The sequence below is a fragment of the Penicillium oxalicum genome, chromosome III (genome assembly GCF_001723175.1).
Source record: "Penicillium oxalicum strain HP7-1 chromosome III, whole genome shotgun sequence".
In the NCBI taxonomy this organism is placed as follows: domain Eukaryota; kingdom Fungi; phylum Ascomycota; class Eurotiomycetes; order Eurotiales; family Aspergillaceae; genus Penicillium; species Penicillium oxalicum.
Genome location: NC_064652.1, coordinates 3,440,536 through 3,461,625, shown reverse-complemented (window position 1 = coordinate 3,461,625; position 21,090 = coordinate 3,440,536). Strand labels below are relative to the sequence as shown.

Here is a 21,090-nt window from a genome sequence, read left to right as displayed (position 1 = left end):
TGTATGCTGATTCGTTATTCGAAGGCGTCAGCATTAATCTCGGTCTTTGCAAGACGAGCTCGGACTGACGGGATATTCACAGGATCCACCTATCGTGCTTTTACATCTGGTTGTTAAGATTCCAGGCCTCAACGCACCCAATGTGCCATAGTTCCTTCTACCCATTCGCCGCTTTAGGTTCGAGCGGAAATTTATACGTTGGTCTAGCTGGACGAGCTAGTGAGGATGGTGATCTTGACAACTTCAAGGATGTTGGGCCAACCTCGCACCTTATAGATGCGTCCAACACAGACCATCAATTTTGGAACTCCATTTAACAACTGAACCCGCACTATGAAGAGGGCAGCCTTGGCTATGGCCGCTTAAGGGCCACCAACAGCGGGTAAACTGCGGTGAATCTGAGGCCGCTTACAGACAAGGCTGCCAGGTATCAATTCGTTCAAAATGGTGGTGGATGATGAATTATCAAAGTTATTTGGGGGCGTTTCCGGTGAAACGCTAATATCTGGCTTTCACGCATGGTAGTTGCCCCTTGGACCTCGCTCCTCCACCCAATTTTTGGTCAACTTGGCTGTCTCTTCCCATGTACCCTAGTGCAGTCTATCTGGTGGCATAACATAATTTCAAACTATCTCATACAGAAATTGATGGATTGGTCTCTGATAGGGTCTCGGTTACTGACAGTAAACTTTCTACTGACACTATCTTCCATATTTGTTTCGCCGTGGTCCACCCGATAAGAATTGCTTTCCTCTCAGAATGCGACGGACAATTGCATTGCCCAATTGTATGGCCCCAGAGGCGTTAGCGTAGTCCGTTGTACTCTTGGTCGTCCTAAGAATGGAATTTGTTACCTGTTGGACCAATTTCCCGGCCTACACTATATAATCTTCCTATCTTTGATGTGGTCCGTTTTCCTCACACAAGTTCCTCCTCGATACTGTATTGTATGGCTTGTAGCCTACAGTACAATCTCTAACATGGCTAAAGACATAAATCTCTCCGGAGCTGGCTCTGAAAAATATGCCGATCGACTACAACAGGTCTTCAAGCCAGGTTTATCAAGGGCCAGTATCTGGAGCATCTCTAGGTCGGATGCAGAATCCACGGGCGAGGACAACCTCGAGCAAGTGGGCTCACAATCTAAAGGAGAAACAGAAGATGGCTCAATGAAACAAGACAGCGACAAGGAATAGTACGAACAGAAGTGGAATGTGGTGCCTCAGGGAGCGAGCAGAACCCATTCGAACAAGGTCCCAGACGCAGAGTATTCGCGGGGCTCGCTACAACTAGCCTTGGTCTGCACGGCAGAGTAAGATATTCAGTGCCCTGATGCTCACATTTAGAAGCTAGCTCCCTCATAGCTTGGATAATCGACTGACGTGAGTGGATCAGACCGGATGCCGCGCAATACATTATACTACCATACTGACCACGCGCTCCAGGTCTACGGAAAACTCCCCTGAGAACCAAAATTGCTGGAACGAAAACATGCACCGATACCAGGCCAACACACAGACCATGATGGATAATTTATGCATCGACATGGAGGCCATCAATACGAGGCTGGCCGCGATAGAAGAAAAAATGAGCACATTGTGGACTAAAAGCGGTAAGGGTGGCATTGCGGAGGCTCCGCAGATACTGCGTTCTAGACATGGGGGCTAATCAGGGATTGGACGTTAGTCAAGCTAGGCACGTCTGCCAGAGATAGAGAATATGCCGAAAGAAGGCTGCAAAGTATCCAACGCAATCCATTCGGACTTGTAGCTTCACAACACCACTACGTAGCAAAGAAGCATGGTAACTATTTCTATCTCTTGATAACAAGTTTGTTAATCAGCTAGCACCAAACCTCGACCCTTAAGCAAGTTCAGACAATCCGCTCCAGAACAGGAATTATGCACATCGTCCGCCTTGCAGATCGACAATCCTTTGGCGGGCAATTTTCAGTCGTTGAGATTCAGTTCTCACTCAGTGCACGATCCTGACGCCTAGACCTAGGATGATCGACAACACATAGGGTCGTTCTGGAGAATGCTTGCCTTAGCAAGTGTCAGTCACGACTAAGGACATACAGCTACTTCCATATCTAGCCTAGCTAGCCTATCAGTTTTGGTCTTTGAGAACTTAGAAGTGGAAGCTTCCACAGATCATTCCAAATCCTGAACCAAAACCCTTCTTGATTCGTTGAATATCGTCGTACACGAGATCCACTAACCCCAGAATGCCTCGGCATCCTCCTAGCCACATCCTTCGAGTTGACGGTTTCTCACTACTTCAAATCATTGAGAACCCCATATACCTAGGTGACGCTATAGGAGCGCCACGCTGGTTCCTGATCCTTGCTTACACTAACGGAGAATTGCATTCGACCTTTTTCGCCTCGAAACCTATACCCATGTCTCTATGCCTTGCGAGACTGGCCCGGTTCCACAACCCTGCCTTCATTAGAACCCTTAACCCTGTAATGACATACTAGTCTCGTGAGACCGCGGTGATAACCGGTGCCTACAATATAGTGGACCATACAAGAATTTAGGGTTCGAGGCGTGGAACCAAGGGCCAGATCAAGGCTCGGAGTAAAGCCTGCTAGGCTAACATGTAGATCTCGGCCAGCACCCGCGATAGCCTAGACCTCAGCATCAGCCGGCATTATCTCTCCCCCTGTCTCTTCCAGATTCCCATAAAGGGAAACTTCACGAGCAGTGACCACTAATACAAGCCACGACTTGCCCGGGCCAAATCGCAGACGCTTAGTTCTACCCGATCCCACTAGCATTGAGAAAAATCGGTTTACGCGGATCATACAGGCCGCACTAAACTCCCAGCCTAACTAGCCTGCGAGTCATGTAATCGCCGATCCTTTCTTAACGGGATCGGCTCCTACGTCCATCGAACCGGTCGATCACACTTCATTTTTCCGAAAAATTGTGATTGGTTACACTGTGGACTAGTTAATTTGATTTCATTTCATTTCCGTGGTGGGGTGCCTTCGGAAGGGACCCTATCATGAACCACCCGATCAGACCAGGCTAGTAGTGTACGCGCGGGCGTTACACTAAAATCATCATAGCTGAGGCAGAAAGCCTCCCCGCACGGAAGATGACCATCGCGTTAGGCGGTATGAAATGTGAATGCGGATAAGGCTACTTCGCTAGAATAGTTTGTCGCTTATTCGGAAGCATTTTGAATACCCCGGAGTTGGTCTATTTCCAGCCGCCTTTGCTTTCTGATAAGAACAGCTATCATTTATAATGAGATTGTTTCGACGGGAACGGTCCTGATAAAAATTGGCCCCCTCGCTCAAGGTTGCGGGACGTTGGAGATCATGTGCACGGGTTGGTTCTAAGTGGAGCCGGAATTTTGACGCGTTGGTAATCGGGAACGCGCTGATCTGAACTGGCCCATCACCACCTCCACCGGAAGGTCTCATCCGCAAGCCGTACCAAACTTTAAACGAAGGAGAGCAAACGTACAGCGGAATAAATTCAGGGCCGGTCGATATACCAGCTTGCCAGGAAGAGAGTGCGGTGATTGGGCGTGGAAGCACTAGGCATAAGCCTAGCTCGAAGGAAACTCCACGTTTACTCCGTAAATCCCTCTTTCTGTTGATTTGAGCCACACATCTGAACACAGACAACATATTCCAGGCTCATGCCTCAAGCTTAGTGGGATCGAGTTCGCGATTTATAGCTGCCGCTTGTTTGAATCTGGCGCGTCCACTGTAGTTTCAATCGAAAGAGAAGAGCCGTCAGTGGCCAAATGGAGCACGCTACAGAAGTATAGGTTTGGTACAGATTAGGCTACAGACAGTGCATGCGAAGTGCAGCTCATGGGGCCAGGATGCACGATGCTCATGTTTTGCAGCGATCTGATCATCTTGTGGGGTGAATCCACAGGTAATTAATTTAGTACGGCCTGGCAGTCCATAACAGTTTGATTACGACACGGGGGCATCGATGTCAATCGGCGTCTCTGGTTGGTGGCCCTGCCAAGACTCTAGTCCGAAGAGAAAGTCTGACCGAGGCTGCCCCGAAGTGGCAGGGGCGATCGATAGGCGCAACAAGGTTGCTACGCTAGACAGGCAATGCTTTAGTCCTAGCAGCGTCACCCTCCTAAAGGCTTACAATTGATAGGCCCTCTGATTGGTAATGGCGTGACTGTATAGCCCTCTAGAGGGGCAAATGCACCCCGCGTTGCGAATTGATCGCCCATTTGATGTGTAGGGGCCAAGTTGGGTGACTGCATGTATAGACTGGACAAAAACCAACGGCCTGCACACTGATAGTGCTGGAAAATCAGTGAGGCGCCATAGTCCCTGGATTTTGTGATCCTAGTGGTCATGTTTGCCAGAGGTGGTTTCCTATCCAATCCGAGCTAGACCTTGCAATTACTCGCGGCGAGCCGGCTCGCACTTCTGGCTCGAACTCGCGAGCGGGAAGACTCGCGAGCCGGAAAGACTGGCTCGAACTCGCGAGTTAAGGACTCGCTAGTCTTCCCGCTCGTACGGTATTGTAAAATCGAGTCGGTAATTTATTATTATATATAGCGAGCCAGAAAAACTCGCGGTTCGATCGGCTCGATTACTAGTGTATTACCGTCGTATGGCTCGCGAGCCGGACTTTCTGACTCGAACTCGCGAGCCGAAGACTCGCGAGTAATTGCAAGGCCTAATCCGAGCTGTACTTCCGAGGGAGCCGTAAAATGTATAAAATTTCTAACGAACTAAGGCGATAGCGACATGTGATAAACCCCTGGGCTGGCAATGCAGGAATAAACTTATAAATGAGGCGGGCAGTGCACCTCATGGCGGGCAATGAGGAAATATGGGCCTCCTTTGGTACCAAGATATTTACTTAGCCTGGCTAGTATCGAGAGTAGTGGGGAGTGAGGCTGTACTTCTTTAAGAGTCCCTGGACATATCGATCCGTCACAAGTCTTATATTGCAGCTACGACGCACTTCTGGCTTGGTACTCAGTGAAATCGACACTCAAGCCTGACGCGGGTATTTTGCCAGACCGTGAAAATCAGGAAGGCATATTCACAGGAATCTGTTGACCGAGCTTGAGTTTAGAGGTAGCAATTAAACCCACAAGGTACTAGTTTATCTTGACAGAGACTCTTTTAGTATTTTCGACTGTTTTGGCCCCAACTTAGTCCCCAACAGCAAGGCAAGACGATGACAAAATGGAAGCAGCGGGATGCCTGAACGCCAAATGGGTGATCCAAGTCCAGACACGTTAGTAACGTTATTTTCGCGATGACGATCCCCCGCCCCAGACCAACGGTTGTTCCGTGGCAGGAGCTTCGGACGGGGGCAATTTTCCAGGACTAACGTACGCAGAGTGATATGAAATAAGACCTGCGAGTAGCTTATCTTACAGTGGTACAAAATATGTGACTATGACTGGCAGGTATTTCAATGATTTGACGATAGCAGACAGTATAGAGGGAGTCTTGGCTTGAGGCTGTGTGGATGAAAGAAGTCTCGAGGTGGGAGTCAAACTCTTTTGAATCAAAGCCACTCTGGTCAAGTAGCGCCGGCGCTTGCGGAGCGTCCATGGAGAGATTCGCCACCGCTGATGAATGGTCAGGCAATGCACCAGGCCCCACAACAGTGAGCTGTGCAGGCTGGTCTGTCCAGTAGACCCCAGACCCAGGTAGGAAAGTCCCGTTTTGCCTATTCTGGAGCGTGGTGTAGTCTTTCCAGACTGTACTTGCGGCAGAAAGAAGGCTGCTGCGTCCGTTGGAACGTAGGAATGATCTCACTCCACCCTACCCGGTCCTGGTGTTTGGCATTCATGGGCCTGCTCCTGCTTCAGCAGTTGTACTTCTCCCTCCAGCTCCCGTGTCTTACCCACGGCCTCGTCCTTTTCCGATGCCAGCCGCACGAATTAGACCACTGCTTGATTGTTTTTATTACGTAGCCGCTCCACCTGTTCCTCGAGCTTTTGCGAGTTTCATCGGCTTGAAGGAGAGCTAAACACCTTTAAAAGACCCATGCTCTACTCAATGCGCTGATGTCGCAAGAAAACTTATATTGACTATACGCTTTTCATTGCTAGACAACCTGCTTGGCGCCGAAATCCCAGATAGGCTTTCCCTACGGGCCCAGCGGTTGTCTAAGCTTCCAGCCTCGTAAGCCTAGCGGTTTTAGTTTTTTCCTGATGTGCAATGCGTCTTGTGGCTACCGTATAAGGATGGGATTATTTTCTGTCCCGTTCCCGGTAAGAGGTGGAGTAGGAAAGCCACTTATTGCCCAATGAAATATCGCAGGAGATTTTACCACCGCCGATTGGTTGTTCGTTTTTCTACTCCTGTTTTCTTCTTTCCTATTCGTAGGCGTTGGCGCTACTCCGAGCCTTACCAAAATGAACTCAGGATAGGATGCTAGCGGAATCAACCTATAGATACTTTTGCACCCGGCATTTGCACATCCTCCACTGGCTGCCCGTTTTCTCCGTTCTGCTAGGTTTAAAACCTCAGCGTCACAAGTTTCCTTCCTGCCTTTCTATCGTAACCTCCGGGACTGTAGCGGAACCCACGGTGGGTCAAGGTTCTATACAATCTTTATCGTAGATATTCTCGCGATTCTACTCTTTTCCCTACTTTCTGTTGTCTAACCTCCCAGATACTACACCGATCGACAGTTATTGGCTCTGTTATAAGATACCATTACAGATGAATAGGGCTTTCCTCCGGGCGGCCTTCGCTTCATTTACTTGTAGCATAAGATATAGAGAAAGAGTCAATGTTATGCAGGTCTTAGCTTCCTCGAGGCTGGAAGCCTTGAGTAATAATCCCTAGCACCACGAAGAGGTGCCTGCATCGCTAGGGGAGGTCAAAGCAACTATGTTACTCTATGACACACAAAGAGCACAGAATATACTTCACGAGGCTCATGGCAGTGAAGGCTGCGATGCAGCAGCGTCCATAGTCAGAAGACAAAGGACTTAGAGCCCTCAGACGAACTATCGATCTAAGTGCATGAGGACAGAAAGGCCTGTCCACTGGAGGACGTTGGCAACCTGGGTGGTTATATGTCTTGTGTTACAGAAACCTCCAGGAACCACTTGCGCAGCTCCAACGACCCGCCCCCATGATTTTCCTGGTGTGTTCGTCCGATACAACCAATTAGTCCGACGCGATCCACACGCGGGCGCGGTGAGCTTGCTTCCGTTGAGAGTTCCGTTCGAGTCGGTTTTTGGTTATTACGCGGGCAAACGTACCATGGGAGATTACTGACCGCCCCAGCAGCGGGTCCAGGGAGCCTATCTGCTCAGCTATAACTTTGGGCTTACCCTCTGAATTCGTGCGGCTAGAGTAGCCCTTCGTTCAATTTTTGGACTCATCAATTCTGCTCTCTGAAACGCCCAAGATGGCAGGCACAAAACATCGCCTATACAGGAGCCAGTCAGGTAATTACGCTGAGCGATTCGATCGCATGGTGTTTCCGGAGGAACCGCACACCTCTGACCCCCTCCGTCCGGCTAAGTATGGGCTTTCAGGTAGGGCCGCTCCTTTGCCCTGAGCATAAATTCCTGGACGGAAAAGGCCGGTGAATGTGTTGGTTGATATTCATTTTAGAATGGCGATCTACATACACATCAGAGCCAGACGCGAAAGTTTTTCCCGACGCCGAACGGTAAGTGATCTGAGTGACAGCACGATGGGTTTCGTTATGGTTGCTGACGGACATGAACTCCCCTAGCCCCCGAAATCGACCCCAGTAAGTCACTTTACCCGTTCCTATGATATCCCAACTTCAAAGGTGGTGGCATTAATGGGCTGTAAAGACAGATCGAGCCTTTTCCCATAGATATTGAGCCAGGGAGCATCCAAGCCTTGCTGGCCGATAACGCGAGATTGTTCAAGGAAACCGCGACACTGAAAGCGGAAATACACAATCTCAAGGAGACCCAGAAGGCAATGATGGCACGGTTAGATCTAATTTGCAGTGAAAAGGGGGTTTCAACCACTCAACGTAACCTTGCACGCAAGAAACGCGCATTGCCACGTGGGGGCATTGAATTGCCCGTTGAAGCAACAGAAGGAAACGGAAGAAGGCCGTGAGACTAGAAAGGTGCTAAGATAGGTGCAACTGTATCAGCGCAATATGTATAGTACACCCCACGTCATTAGTCGATAGAGCCGCGTCTCGATCGTCCTCCGCGGAGACTATTTCGCATTGTGATTTGCAATCGCAACTCTGAATGAAGCACACTGCAAATGCCGTCGTTCTGTTGGCGCTCACTTCACTAGCTGTAGCTTAGTTTCGATATGAGATCTAGACCATGTTGCACGCTGTTGAAATAGCCGATTAATTGCCAGGCCATCCATTTCTTAGCCTGTGTAATCTTCAGTGGTTAGGGTTGTCCACCGTTGTAGGCACGGTGGCCGACGATTGACCATGATGGATTTATTTGCGGTACAGTATGTGTGTCGCATTTCTCTGACACGATCGTTAGGACTGGGACACGAAGCCTGAGATGATCACCTTTCCTTCTTCACCAATGCTTCACGACCCTCCTCCCACCACCCTCTCTTCACCACCACCCTCTCTTCACCACCACCCTCTCTTCACCACCACCCTCTCTTCACCACCACCCTCTCTTCACCACCACCCTCTCTTCACCACCACCCTCTCTTCACCACCACCCTCTCTTCACCACCACCCTCTCTTCACCACCACCCTCTCTTCACCACCACCCTCTCTTCACCACCACCTCTCTTCACCACCACCCTCTCTTCACCACCCTCTCTTCACCACCACCCTCTCTTCACCACCACCCTCTCTTCACCACCACCCTCTCTTCACCACCACCCTCTCTTCACCACCACCCTCTCTCTTTCACCACCACCCTCTCTTCACCACCCACCCTCTCTTCACCACCACCCCCTCCAGGATTATAGAACAGACTCGGCCCCTCCTTCAGTAGTAAGCTTCTCAATTAGCTCCTTCTGAGTCATTTGTCTTGAGCTACAAAGCTACCGTTCAACGCTTGCGTGGTGACATTCTAACCGTTAAATCGTTCGGGGACTTGATTTAACTCGCGTCCACAAATCAAGCAACACGTTCGTTAATTATTCTGCCCTGGTGCTCTGGTAGACATTCCCTGCTCATTATGGACCCAGAGAAACCCGGCAGCGGTTATGGCCACGTCTATAGCCGTTGACACACACCAATGTAAGGACTGGAAACTGACACATGGTTTCCAATTTCCACCGTCTACAAGACCGCTCCATGAGATTTTAGCAAGAATTTAGCCTCAGAAGAGCACCTGAGCGACTATCTCGGAAAATCACTAACCGGCAATATCTTAGATCTAGTAGCCATAACCAACCTTAGGCGAGCCTTTCAGAACATAAATAGAGCTTTCTCTGTCCAGTCGCCTAAATCGACTAAAGAATTCGTTCCAGAATACCGTTTTCCAGTTGCCGCATTCCCAACGAAGTGCTGTCCTACCGACACCCACATGGACGACCCAGTAGGTTCATCTTTGTAACTCGCTCTTTTCACCAACAAATTCATCTGGCTCTTCTGACAAACCAAGGGCATCCTCCGTACTGTTGCAAGGCTCGATATCCGGGCATCCCGAGCGGAGCAAGCCCATACCAAACTCGAACGGGAGTTAAAGTCTGTCCAAGATGATTTGAAACGAACAACCGATGAATTAGAACAAGTTACTCGGTTAGCGGACATTTTCTACGATCTCAGTCAGAGGTTGGGTGCGGTTGTGGACTACTTGCTTCAGGAACGTGGGGCATCAGAGAGCGGTTGTGATCAACGGTCAGCTAAATCGATCCTCGATTCTATCATGGAGTCAGAGAAAGCGGGGGACGTGGGCGGAAAGGACAAGGCTGTCTCGGAAAATGCTAAGGTCAAGGTGCCGGATAGCTGAGATTCGAATTTTATTTAAATGTCTCAGGGCCTCTCCCTGATGGCTTTCTTCACGTATTTGTTGTGCATTTTGCCAGAGATCTTATATCGATTTAAATATACAAGTTTCAAGTACCTAGAAGAAGCTGCTATGAGGCTGCGATTTTTTGAAGCTACTAATCATCTGTTTCAAAATCGATCCAAGATCAAGATGAAGTGCCAAGACTCTTTTCCTCGGCCAGAAGGCTTTATTCGGGCACTTCAAAATTCATTGTATCGACAGAGTAGTCTCTGGGGCAGATCAAAAGATTTGACCGTACCAGGCGTGCCCAATCCCACCGCTCACCGCGAGCGTAAGCGCCGCTTAGATGCGCTATCGCCGGAGCCTGATATCCTACTCAAACGGAACCCGTCACAAAGGCAAACGCCCTGATCGATCTCAGAATGTCAACTGGTGTTCCGGATAATTGTGAAAGGGACCGTGCAAAGGAGGCGTACGATGCTCGGTGAGTAGAGGGCGCCTTGATTGTGAAATATCAACGGAAGAATATCTTGGTTTTGTCGGCGCAGTTCCTCCGCCTTGAGTGCAGCAGGGTTAATTGTGGATATAGAGATCCTTCTATTCAAGCTGGGGGATACCTCACACCGTTTGGGCGCCCACTATCATTCTAAGTGTTTCGTTGAGGGTCATGACCTCGGGGGTAAGGGTAAGCTGAAGTCTGAGTAAAGCTCATTGATTCTGCCCCGTAGGAAATGCTGACAGGCCAGGACTGTGCGGGTAGGTCTCTCAGAGAGCTTTCTTAGGGGAACAATACCTCGACCCATTGTTTGGCGCACGCCTAAGGTCGCCCGTGACATCGTTTAAAATTCGCACATAGCATATCTTGCCGCCTCTGTGAGTTTTTGAATACTTGTTCTACAGGGGTGTTGGCAGGAAATCCGGAAGAAACACAGGAGGATCATTGATCAATATTGACTTTGTGAATGCAACAAGGGGCTAGTTCATCAAGAAGCGGTGGACTAGCCGCAGTTGAGGAATTTCGAGCTCTATCTTAGCTGAAGTCGTCATCACCAGAACAGTAACTCTTGGTGTACACTCGTTCCGGAAATCCAACCCACTCTTGGAATAATTCACGACTCAGATAATGGGCTCCCTAGGATAAAGCATGCTAATACCTTTCCAAGAGAGATCATAAAAAGTTGAAGCTTGTCTGGTCAGCAAATACGAACTCGGAATGTTCATGGAGAGCCAGAGTTACAGTACCTCCAGTGACAGTAGCCAGTGCCCACAAATAACACCGACGAGTGCGACGATCAATAGGACACATGTCAGCCCAGTGTAGTAATATGCGATGGACAGTACTTGTGGCCGAGCTGGAAGTGGGAATCTGATGCGTCCAACTAGCCACCAATAAAAAGAAGCTATGTTCAGGAAGTCTATGAACACAACGAAGGGTACGATCGACCGCAGGGGGAAAAAGACGAAGCTGCCGACTATGATAACGGTCAATTTAGTCAGGCTCGAGGAGGCAGCAAAAAGTGGACAGCAGACTCTCAGACAGCGAGCAATAGTTGATGGAGGCTGCAAGTGAATGCTGATTCGAAGATACTGCGGATCGCAATAAGCAAGAGATTCATAGGCGTCTACACAGGGGAGCTCACGAACTGCCTGTAAAGATAAGAATACACTGACTAATCCGGCGATGATTCCCATGAGAGCCTCGTTTGCTACGCACCAGCTTGATGCCGACAAGACAGCCCACAAAATCAGTATTACCACAAAGAGCCCACGGTCGAGCCACTGGTGGGACGCATGATTCTGAAATGTTACACAAAGGAAAGGAATTCGAGTGCAATGTAGGAGTAGTGAGGCTGTTGCCAAGGTCGAGAGTAGCACAGGGAGGGTCTTCATGATGAATATGTTTTAAGATAGATCAAAACGGAGGCTAGAAAAGCAGAAGGCCAATCTTATACTTAGAAAGAATCACGTATAAGAAACTCATAGAGATATGGGTACGAAGAGCTCCTAGGAATCCCGAAGATGCTCCTGGGCTCCGAAAACACCGGAGAGCCCGACTCATTGAGGACCCGCTAATGATTGATTATTTTCAACGCCAATACATCTCTCATATATTCTCAAGCAGACGATGGAACTTAATAACGCATAATCGGCAGTATAATGCTTATCAATACTTCTACGAGTTGAATTCGACAGGTCAATGAGATGGCCAATAGTTGCAGATAGAAATACACGGCTAGTAATGACAACGATGCGAACAACCTACTCTGATGACAAAAATGCAGTATCAAATCTTCCTGGCAGCTTCCTAGCCCTTGAGTAGTGAACCGGGACCCGGCGGATGTACTGTACACATCTGAACAGAAAAACCAAAGCATCCGGCATCAGAAAACCGGCATAACGGAAGCCGAGAGACCGCTATGCTTAGATGCTTACTTTCGGCGCCTGTTTGGTCATCCAGTCTCTGACACGTAAACAGGTATATTATGCTAATCGCAACGAGGCGGCCCCGTCGCGGAGGGTGCAATTACTTGTACCTATTGGCTGGGTTCTGAGGCGGTAGAAAGTTAATGGCGTTCCTTCACACGGTTAAAGTATCATTTTGCCCCTCAGAAAAGGATGGCCAAGTGAAGGAGCGGCCTCTCTATATAATCATTCTGGCTCTTTCACTATTCCTGTAGCCTACATAGGCTACGGAGAGTGTACAAGCCAATGACGAAACTCCTGCACTGGTTTTCGAATTTATCTGTTACTGAGGTTTGCGGTACACTCTGACTCCCACTAGGCAGGGTGCTCGCTCATTCTAGTTGTTCTGGTCACGTGCGCAGCAATACGAACACGACATGTACAGTTCGCTTTGAAATGCCATTATTTGCTTGCGGCAGTGGCCATTTCCGCCCTTGGATATCATCCCCTGGAATAATAATGTCTGTATCGTTGGGTCTTATTAGGTGCTCTTTGCCTCTGGGCTGTGACAAGTCTCGCCGTCTTTATAGCCACCGTGTGGTCTCGGAAGCCATGGCGACATGATAGACAAGAATTGTTTATGAAAGCATCTAATAGTCTTCTTTGGCTTGAGATCGGTCTACCTCCGTCTTTGACTGTGTAGCCCGGTCAATATGGGCAGCTCTGGATGCCAAGTGCCGGCATTCGCGCCGGTCTGCAACTGCCTCTTTTCTATGTGGCAGCATGCAAAAAGGACGGCGCGCACAAGATCGCACGGATGGTGGCTCGTTCCCGCTCTGGTATTATTCGAAAGCTTTACGATAGGAATCTCGCTTCCCCGCGCGGGAATTGGATCACGGTCACTGCGCTCGGACCATATGGGCGCCCGGAAAACTTGCTCCGGTTTGGGACCGTTGTGTTAGTCGTAGAGGACGTTGGCTTTTTTCGAGCTCTCTCGTATATAGAGATGCTAGTCAAGGCCAGTGTGCAACGGACAGCGCTGGTACGGAAACTGGAGATTTTGTGGCAAGATGACGCGGAATCTAGTGAGTCGTCGAGCTATCTTCCTAAGTAGTCTCTTAGTGTATCTGCTGACTTGGGGTTGGAGACTATCCGCCATGGGTGAAAGAGTGGAGGCAAGAGGTCCCGAGCCTAGATCATCCTACATCTGGCGGATTTGACGTGAGTAGGTGTCCGAACGACATTCGAAATAGATACTGGCTCCCGCTTAGATCCTACAATTCAAAAGTTACTGTGGCAGAGCCGACTCAAATGAGGACCCTTCGACTTCATATCAGGAAGAAAATCGACTTTGCTTCTACCGTGGGTCACTGAAAATTGAAAAATAAGTGAGGGGATACATCAAAGACCAACGGGGGGACACAGTAGTCGCAGGTATTCTCCTTAATCATTCTCATAATGACGTGTGTGGAAGTCTGGTGCAGTTCTGGTTCTGACAATTTATCACATAGTTTATGCTGGTCGTAGGATACGTAAGACCGTCAGGAAGACTATTTAGCCTCACATCGGAAGAAATCTCAAATTCATAGCCCTTGACCTGGGTCCATATCATGCGTGACCAGAGAACAACCACTATTCTTAAAGCTAGCCAACACGCCAACATAAATGAAATTAGGTCGGCCGTTAACTAGCGACGGTTTCATGTGATCGTAGGCAGTTAATTAAATGAAGCCTCTCATGGTGAAACAATCCGATATTGAAATGGTAGCGCTATTGTGTTAATAAATTTTAAAGCTAAATCAACTAGCCTTGGTGTGGATGAAGGTTATTTGCTTACTCAATTTGAAAGTGGCCCGTCCTTTAGGAGCAGCAGGATAACCCGCCGTGTTCTATAATTTGAATTTGCCCTGGAAATTGCGCCCTCAGAATAAGAAATAATTGTCCGAATCTGCGAGTTCGGTCTTCCAATGAAGGATTGGGAGACTATGTACAAATTGTAGGGATCCGTAAAATATGGAATGCACTACCAAGAAAGCCAACATTCCCCGATCTTTTTCCTGATAGAATACCTTGCGCTACAATTTCGGGAGCTTCCATGATGGACAGTATCTACGCTATGCCAGTACTAGTATATTAGTTTGTACTATTGTTATTGAGATTTGTCCCTACTTGCTTCTGATAACAATAATTCAGCCGACGCATTCCGAACCTGTTGCCATTCTATCTCCCGGCAACTCATAGATGACAGGTAAATTCACAGAGGGGGCCCAAATTCTAGCTTTAAATAACGTACATTTTATTCGGCGGCGAGAGCAAATTCTGACGGCTGGAAATGTGACTGGGTCACTCATGTGTTTTCTGTGGCAGGAGGCTGATCGATGGCGATGGCAAATCTCGCAGCGAAGCTCGTGAGTCATTGAATCCCCTGTCAGGTGGTCGAGCGAAGTAACTTTTGCAGATCGGAAATCATGCGTGTTGACTTTGGATTGGCTCTCGTGTCGGCTGGGGAGTAATGGCTTGAAAGTTGCCTTGAGTCTATTTTTATTAGACAGGTGTACTCAACTTCCAAAATTCTTCGCAGTATAGATTAAGTCATACCTAGTGTTGATCCACAGCTTGTTACCTAGGAATTAATGCATAGGCAGAGTAATTGGAAGAATATATAGTGCCGGAACGTCGAATTAGTATAAAGCACTCGACCTTGGCTGATTTTTATGCCTCCTATACGAGCTGCAATTAATGAATTAGAGCCGTCCAAAAGGCAGATATGAATAAGATGGTCAGGCTGTGGAGCTAATTTAATTCATATAGGGTGATCGGATTTGATGAAAATGACAATCTAAGAGACCGTCGCACCCAGGATTCCCATGAATTGCCGTACATAACCACCCAGTGATACACTGAGCTGATCCTCGCGATCAAGTCCTGTGTTGACCCCAAGAAATACACTCAACGGTAACCCTCGCATAGCTGCACAGCAGTTGAATATATGAAGATAGAAATGGTGGGAGGTAGAGAACCGGTGAGGCGTTGGAATGTATTTCCTGATGGCGTCGGTGGACGTTGGAGTGGGTGGCCACCGTATTAGGACGGGACCACGACTGTGAAACGGCACGATGGAGAATTTAAGTCGCGCAAACGACGAGAATCCATTCTTAATCCAACCCTTTCATTGAATTTCCTCTTGATGCCCTCAATAATCTCAACTATGGCCAGTCTCGCTCTACTGGTCACCGGCTTCTGTATCGCGGTAGCTACCGCGCTCTCCGAGCAGTCGTCTGCTCTGCATCCTGCAACTAGCGCAATTATCTCTACCGAAGCAATAAAGGGAGCTCTACTGACACCCTTTAGAACCTTGCCACCACGTTATAACTCGACGCCTGGATTGCACCGAACTGCTCAGGGGACATTTATGCTTCCACTTAATTTACAGAATCTGTGCTCGCACGAAATATCTCAAACGCTATTGTCGCCTGAAGTTTCCGTCTAATAGAACTCTAGTGGATCGGGAGCAATTAGACATCCCCGTGACTAGTGACTACGCGACCTGGTATCCTGACAAAGACCAGCTATGCCATAATAGCTCCTCATGTACGACATTCTGGCAGACTTATTATGCAACTAATGGAAGCACAGCCTGCCACAATACACCCCCCTTTACATATCACCGCCTGTGGAATAATCTAGGCCCGCTGGGGCGATGAAGGACCCCGAGATCCATCAAGTATCTTTTCCTATTCTTGAATATAATAGTACTAGTTTCAACCTGGATGGGAGTGTCCATGTAGGGACCCTGGTTTAGGAGGTGGATTATTGAATCTATGAAAACAAATCGTCTCTTTGGACACGTGTAGCGTTTATATGCTTGTTACTGTATAAAGACCCAGTGATAGTACACTCTAAGCACCAGTGACTCGGAGTTAGAGTAAATCGATTCAGATACCGTTATGCTCAAGGTAATTTATCCAGCAAAGTTTCCGACAATGTTTTGTAAAAACGGTGGGGATTCACTATTGATGATGGTGCCACATGAGGAAAATAACGGGGTAGTACTGCTATTCCGCTCTCTGAAATTGGATTGATAAGAGGCCGAATAATTAACTAGAAGTGGTATTGATGATCTTCTGTGTGGAATTGTCGTGAAAGGATGTCAAGCATGCACCGACGCAAGTGGTGCAAGTTTCCTAGTACGGACTCGATGCGAGGGAGAAAGAACGGGTATTGTTCCAGAACCTCTTCCGTCACTAGGTGGACTTTGGAAAGGCGGAATTTCACCCAGTGGACGTGCTCAGAGAGGTAAAAAGCTGACAGGTAGAGAAAGATATCGTTGGCGGAGGTGGTGGGGCACAGCGGATCGGGTCTAGTCTAGTGGAACTAGCAGTTGTTTTTAAGCGCGGCGTCGTGAAGCTATCTAACGGGGCCAAACACTATCGCTCCTTGACTGAATACAGACTCATCGAGAGTATAGATGGAGAAGTGACAGTAGTGATTGGTGCCGATATATGGCGGTGGGGTGAGTGTATCAGAGAACTCCTCCCAAAGGGACTCAAGGTTCAGATCGAAGGAATCCACGAAAGGAGAATTTTCAGTCTTGAAAACGATCCTGGAGAAGATGAAGGCGAGGGAAAAGGCACTGGCAGAGACTAGTAGGAGCGGCACAATACAAGGTATGTTCTGACTGAGGGCTTGAATCCCTATCCTTCGCCTTAAGAATTGGAATATAAATATATAAGATTTCAGTACTTATGTAGAAAACGAGGAAGCATACTATCCTGTACCGTACTTCTAGGGACCTTTCAATGCATACGGCGGAAGGCCTTCATTAACTATACATGCACTCCTCTGCAGTAGACGGCAATGTGAAACGGATTACCAACAAGACAGTTGAAGTGGGGCACATTATTAGGTCGCCGCTCCCTTCTCCACTTCACCAGACAGCATAATCGTTCATCAATGGTTGTAAGATCAACAAGGAGACAGTATAAGCATAACTTATTATCCTGATTTCCGCTGCTCACTGTTGCATGATTGTTTCGAACGAAGCACGCGCGTTGCTCTGTAGTACCGCGATTATGCCCCGCTCTAAGGAGTTGAATGCTTCTAGGCGGCCCCATAATATCAACTCGCGATCGGTGCAAGCCTGGTGCAACTGGCTGTTCCTCTGTGCAAGCCATGCATTGGAGTCCCGGAGTACTCGACATTCCTCTTCCAGCCGTATCTTCTGAGCGGACTCAATTATATAGCAATCCCATAGACAAAGATAGAGATCAAGAAGTTCCATGGCTGATGAAGCTAGAGAGGGATTTTCATCTAGAATACGTTTCATCTCACTAACGAGAGAAATACTCCTAGTCACCAACGCCTCCTAAATTCTGGTAAGAGTCTGTTGAGATTGATACGATATCCCCGCCGCCAGGGGAGAGGGAAGAATCCTTACTTTGATTCCGCGTGGCATTTTTAGGCTGGCTGGCTTTTGGAAGTCGCCTGTTCCAGAAGCAGATTGCGATTCCGAGTCGAAATGTTCTCGTCTTCTTTTAGGCGAACGCTCTAGAGATGGAACAGGCATAGGGGAGTCCATTGCAAACCGATTTTGGGACCTACAGATGAAAGGACTCCCGCTTCTAATGGATTTTATGATAAAATTGAATTGATTAAGCCACTCCTTATATGCCGGCCAAAAATTCGAGAGACAAGACAAGCGAATAGAGCAAGCGATCAATACGAGCCGCCCGTAGCCTCAAGAATGACCACCAGGTCTTTGAACGTTTGCAGGCGAGGGTCACCGGCCCACTTGTTCACTGCCTGGGCTGAGCTTGGCATCACTGGCCCACCCGCCGAATTAAACGGGCACCGAGGTGTGGAAAAAGCCGTTGAATGCGGTCGGTGGGAAAAGATCGCCCAGAAATCTTGGAAGAGATGAAGCGTTAAGATGGCTATGGATTGGATAAAGCTCTATTTAGACTAAAACACAAATTCTTCTAGCCCAAAGAATCAACCGTGCCGTGGGAGCAGCATTCATCTCAAAATTCGTACGGCGATTCCATTATACCGCCCCCTGGACACGCGCCGAGGAAACGAGCTCCATCCCAGATGTGAGGGTCAGACAAGTTCATCGGGTAGAAGGGCAGAATTTCAGGAGTAGGGCGGGGAATATTTGACGACCCCAGCCGACGCACTAAAAAGCGCTGTGACCGATACCGATCCTCATGAGCGAAGTCCCCAAACCCCAGCACTTGTAAAGATGGTAGCCCGTCTGGGCTGAAAGCCCATTTAGCGAATGACGAAAATTCGTCTGCCTCTGTATATGATGTAGACAGCGTAGCATCTGCTCTCGGGCCGTATTGGGCCACCGCTGGATCGCAATGATTATGCTCTGTCTCATAATTCTCCACATACAGAGGAAGAAACGGGTCGGCTGTGACGGCACGGAGAAGGTATGGCTGTCGTGATTTACAGCATGGATCGAAATCAGATTCACCACCTTCACACTGAGATTCTTTCCCAATGTCTCTTTTGAAACTGCGCTATACCTATTACAGTTAACCGACCCTCGAATCCCTTTCTTGGCAATATTCCCATACGGCTGTAAAAAAGCAACTTAATGGTAGCATCCGTAATAATCTGGTATGGTCTCGAGGGCTTCGAGAACGTTGATAATGCAAATAAGGCAAACAGAAAACATGCAGTATCAGGAATACGGGTGTGGCCCTACTGTGATGCCCAGGTTCACCTTCCATACTGCCCCGCTGCGGGGCAGCAAAAGTAGGTAAATCTTAAAAAGCTTCCCTTTTCCCATGTTTCTCAAATCCCCACCCTAAATTCAAATAATCCTAAACTTGTACAGTAAGTGCTGAACATCCCGAACGACTTCGATCTCATCGTTAACTAATACGAAAAATGTGGTTTAGAAGTCAAAATCAGGATATACTCTCACAAAGCCTTCAGTCAACCTTCAAAGAAAATCATGGATCAACGATCTTTGGACCGTCAATTATACGAGGCTTCTGAGCGGGAGAATTTGGAAATTGCCAGAGCACTCCTAGACCAAGGAGCAAATCCCAATGCTGGAGGGTTCTCCTGGTATGGCTGCGCACTTCAGGCGGCTGCTCGACGCACGAGCGTGGAGCTGGTGCAGTTGCTCCTAGATCGAGGCGCAGATATAAATACAGCTGGCGGCTATCATGGTAGCGCATTGCTAGGAGCCGCGCAGTATGGAAACACAGAGATAGTGATCTTGTTGATGAATGCCGGTGCGAACCTGAACGAACGTGGGCAATATGGCACTGCACTAGCTGTAGCGCGGGACAAACGATTTGGAGATTTGGTGAAAATTCTCGAAAAGGCTGGTGCGGCTGAGTGGCGACCAGATGCAAGGGCTATTGATTCAAGTTTCTTTCCCTAGCACTAGTGACAACCTTTTTCTTTCTAATACATAGTACTTGTTACGACTTATACTTCAAATTTTTATCAAGTAGTTTACTACCGCCTTATCTACTTGTGACCATCTATGTTTCACAAGCATCATATAAACATAATTCTGTAGGCTGTCAAAAATCCCTTACTATATTACATCACTACCTTTTTTCATTATACTGTACAGTTGAAGCCCTTGATCGGTTAAAACTCTCGACCTTTAGACATACTTATGACAAGTTCAGAAACAATAATACGTAACATTAGCCCACTTGCTCTTTTCCATTTTACCGTTCCGAACCAAGGCATGATCCAAAATACGAGAGCAACCATATATGGTAAATCTGGACATATCTTGGAAGAGTTGAAAGAACAACTCTGATGTCTCTGATATTGAAGGCAAACCTCAACGTGTCTGTACATGCTTGAGCATGATAATACTTGAATAGAAAGTAGCGAATATCGTCGCCAAGTAGGATATGGCCATATGAGCGAACTGGAAAATAACGTCATTCTATATTAACAGTTATGATCCATGAATTTGATCTTTCAATACGATTCAGCCCATGAAACCAGAACTAACTATATATAGCTTAGCGTGCTCGAAAGCGGGCCCTTGGGAAAGAAACCCCGTGTTCAAATGGTGAAACTGATTTCGATCTATGCTATACGCAAAAGAGAATCAATCTTTCGCGTGAAATAACGGTGCATGTAGTCGGGTCCACTGAAACGCAGGTGTAAAAGCTCCAGCGTGGAATGCTCACGTGACGGCTTCAGGTGTCGTTGCTGTTTTAATTAGAACCGGTAGGAAGGAAGGATTACGAAACTTACCGCTGCCGCTGGATTCATCGATAGCGCCAATGCAGTTATTTGTCTCAGGTCAACCACAGAAGACAAATCTGCAATCCAAACAGGACTCACATCCCGTTCATCTTCGAACAGCCCATCATGGTCATCGAGCGGAATCAGCTGTCGCTCATGGTACACAAGTTATCTTAGAGTGGAATGATGCGATTGAGTACCCTCCTTGACGAGCGTCTCGTTTAATGGGAAATTCGATAAACGTAAGCACAGGTCCCGTAGTCCACGAAAAGAGCCAAGGAAATCAGCAACTACACCAGCGCAACCTTCATCCGAACTATGTAACAGGAAGTCGAAGCATGCCTGGAAACTCTCCAGATGCATGGTTCTGGATGCCCTCGATAGCGAACGCAAAAGGCGAAGCTGGTTCGGACAATTGAATAGCGACAAAGATTTCAGAGAAGTAAAGGTGGAGATATAACCGCGAGAGAGCTCGGATGGAAGCGTGATACGGGACAGTGATAGTGATACGAGGGATGAATTGATCGGAGTCTCTCGACTGTCCTC

General features: G+C 48.0%; 4 protein-coding genes across 4 annotated transcripts; all 4 read left to right on the top strand.

Moving 5' to 3' along the window:
* Positions 1–140: 140 nt before the first annotated feature.
* On the top strand, positions 141–386 carry POX_c04599 (uncharacterized protein; the record flags this gene model as incomplete). The annotated part of the gene is made up of 2 exons (XM_050113464.1): positions 141–252; positions 340–386. The coding sequence occupies 2 exons, from the start codon at positions 141–143 to the stop codon at positions 384–386; spliced, it is 159 nt and encodes a 52-aa protein (XP_049971020.1).
* A 9,094-nt stretch (positions 387–9,480) lies between these two features.
* Positions 9,481–9,906, top strand: POX_c04598 (uncharacterized protein; the record flags this gene model as incomplete). The annotated part of the gene is made up of 2 exons (XM_050113463.1): positions 9,481–9,492; positions 9,559–9,906. 2 exons carry the CDS (start codon positions 9,481–9,483, stop codon positions 9,904–9,906), a joined length of 360 nt encoding a protein of 119 aa, XP_049971019.1.
* Positions 9,907–13,036: 3,130 nt separating this feature from the next.
* On the top strand, positions 13,037–13,683 carry POX_c04596 (uncharacterized protein; the record flags this gene model as incomplete). The annotated part of the gene is made up of 3 exons (XM_050113462.1): positions 13,037–13,394; positions 13,457–13,534; positions 13,598–13,683. The coding sequence occupies 3 exons, from the start codon at positions 13,037–13,039 to the stop codon at positions 13,681–13,683; spliced, it is 522 nt and encodes a 173-aa protein (XP_049971018.1).
* Positions 13,684–19,273: 5,590 nt separating this feature from the next.
* POX_c04595 (uncharacterized protein) lies at positions 19,274–19,711 on the top strand (the record flags this gene model as incomplete). The annotated part of the gene is made up of 1 exon (XM_050113461.1): positions 19,274–19,711. The coding sequence occupies one exon, from the start codon at positions 19,274–19,276 to the stop codon at positions 19,709–19,711; it is 438 nt and encodes a 145-aa protein (XP_049971017.1).
* Between the last annotated feature and the right edge of the window lie 1,379 nt (positions 19,712–21,090).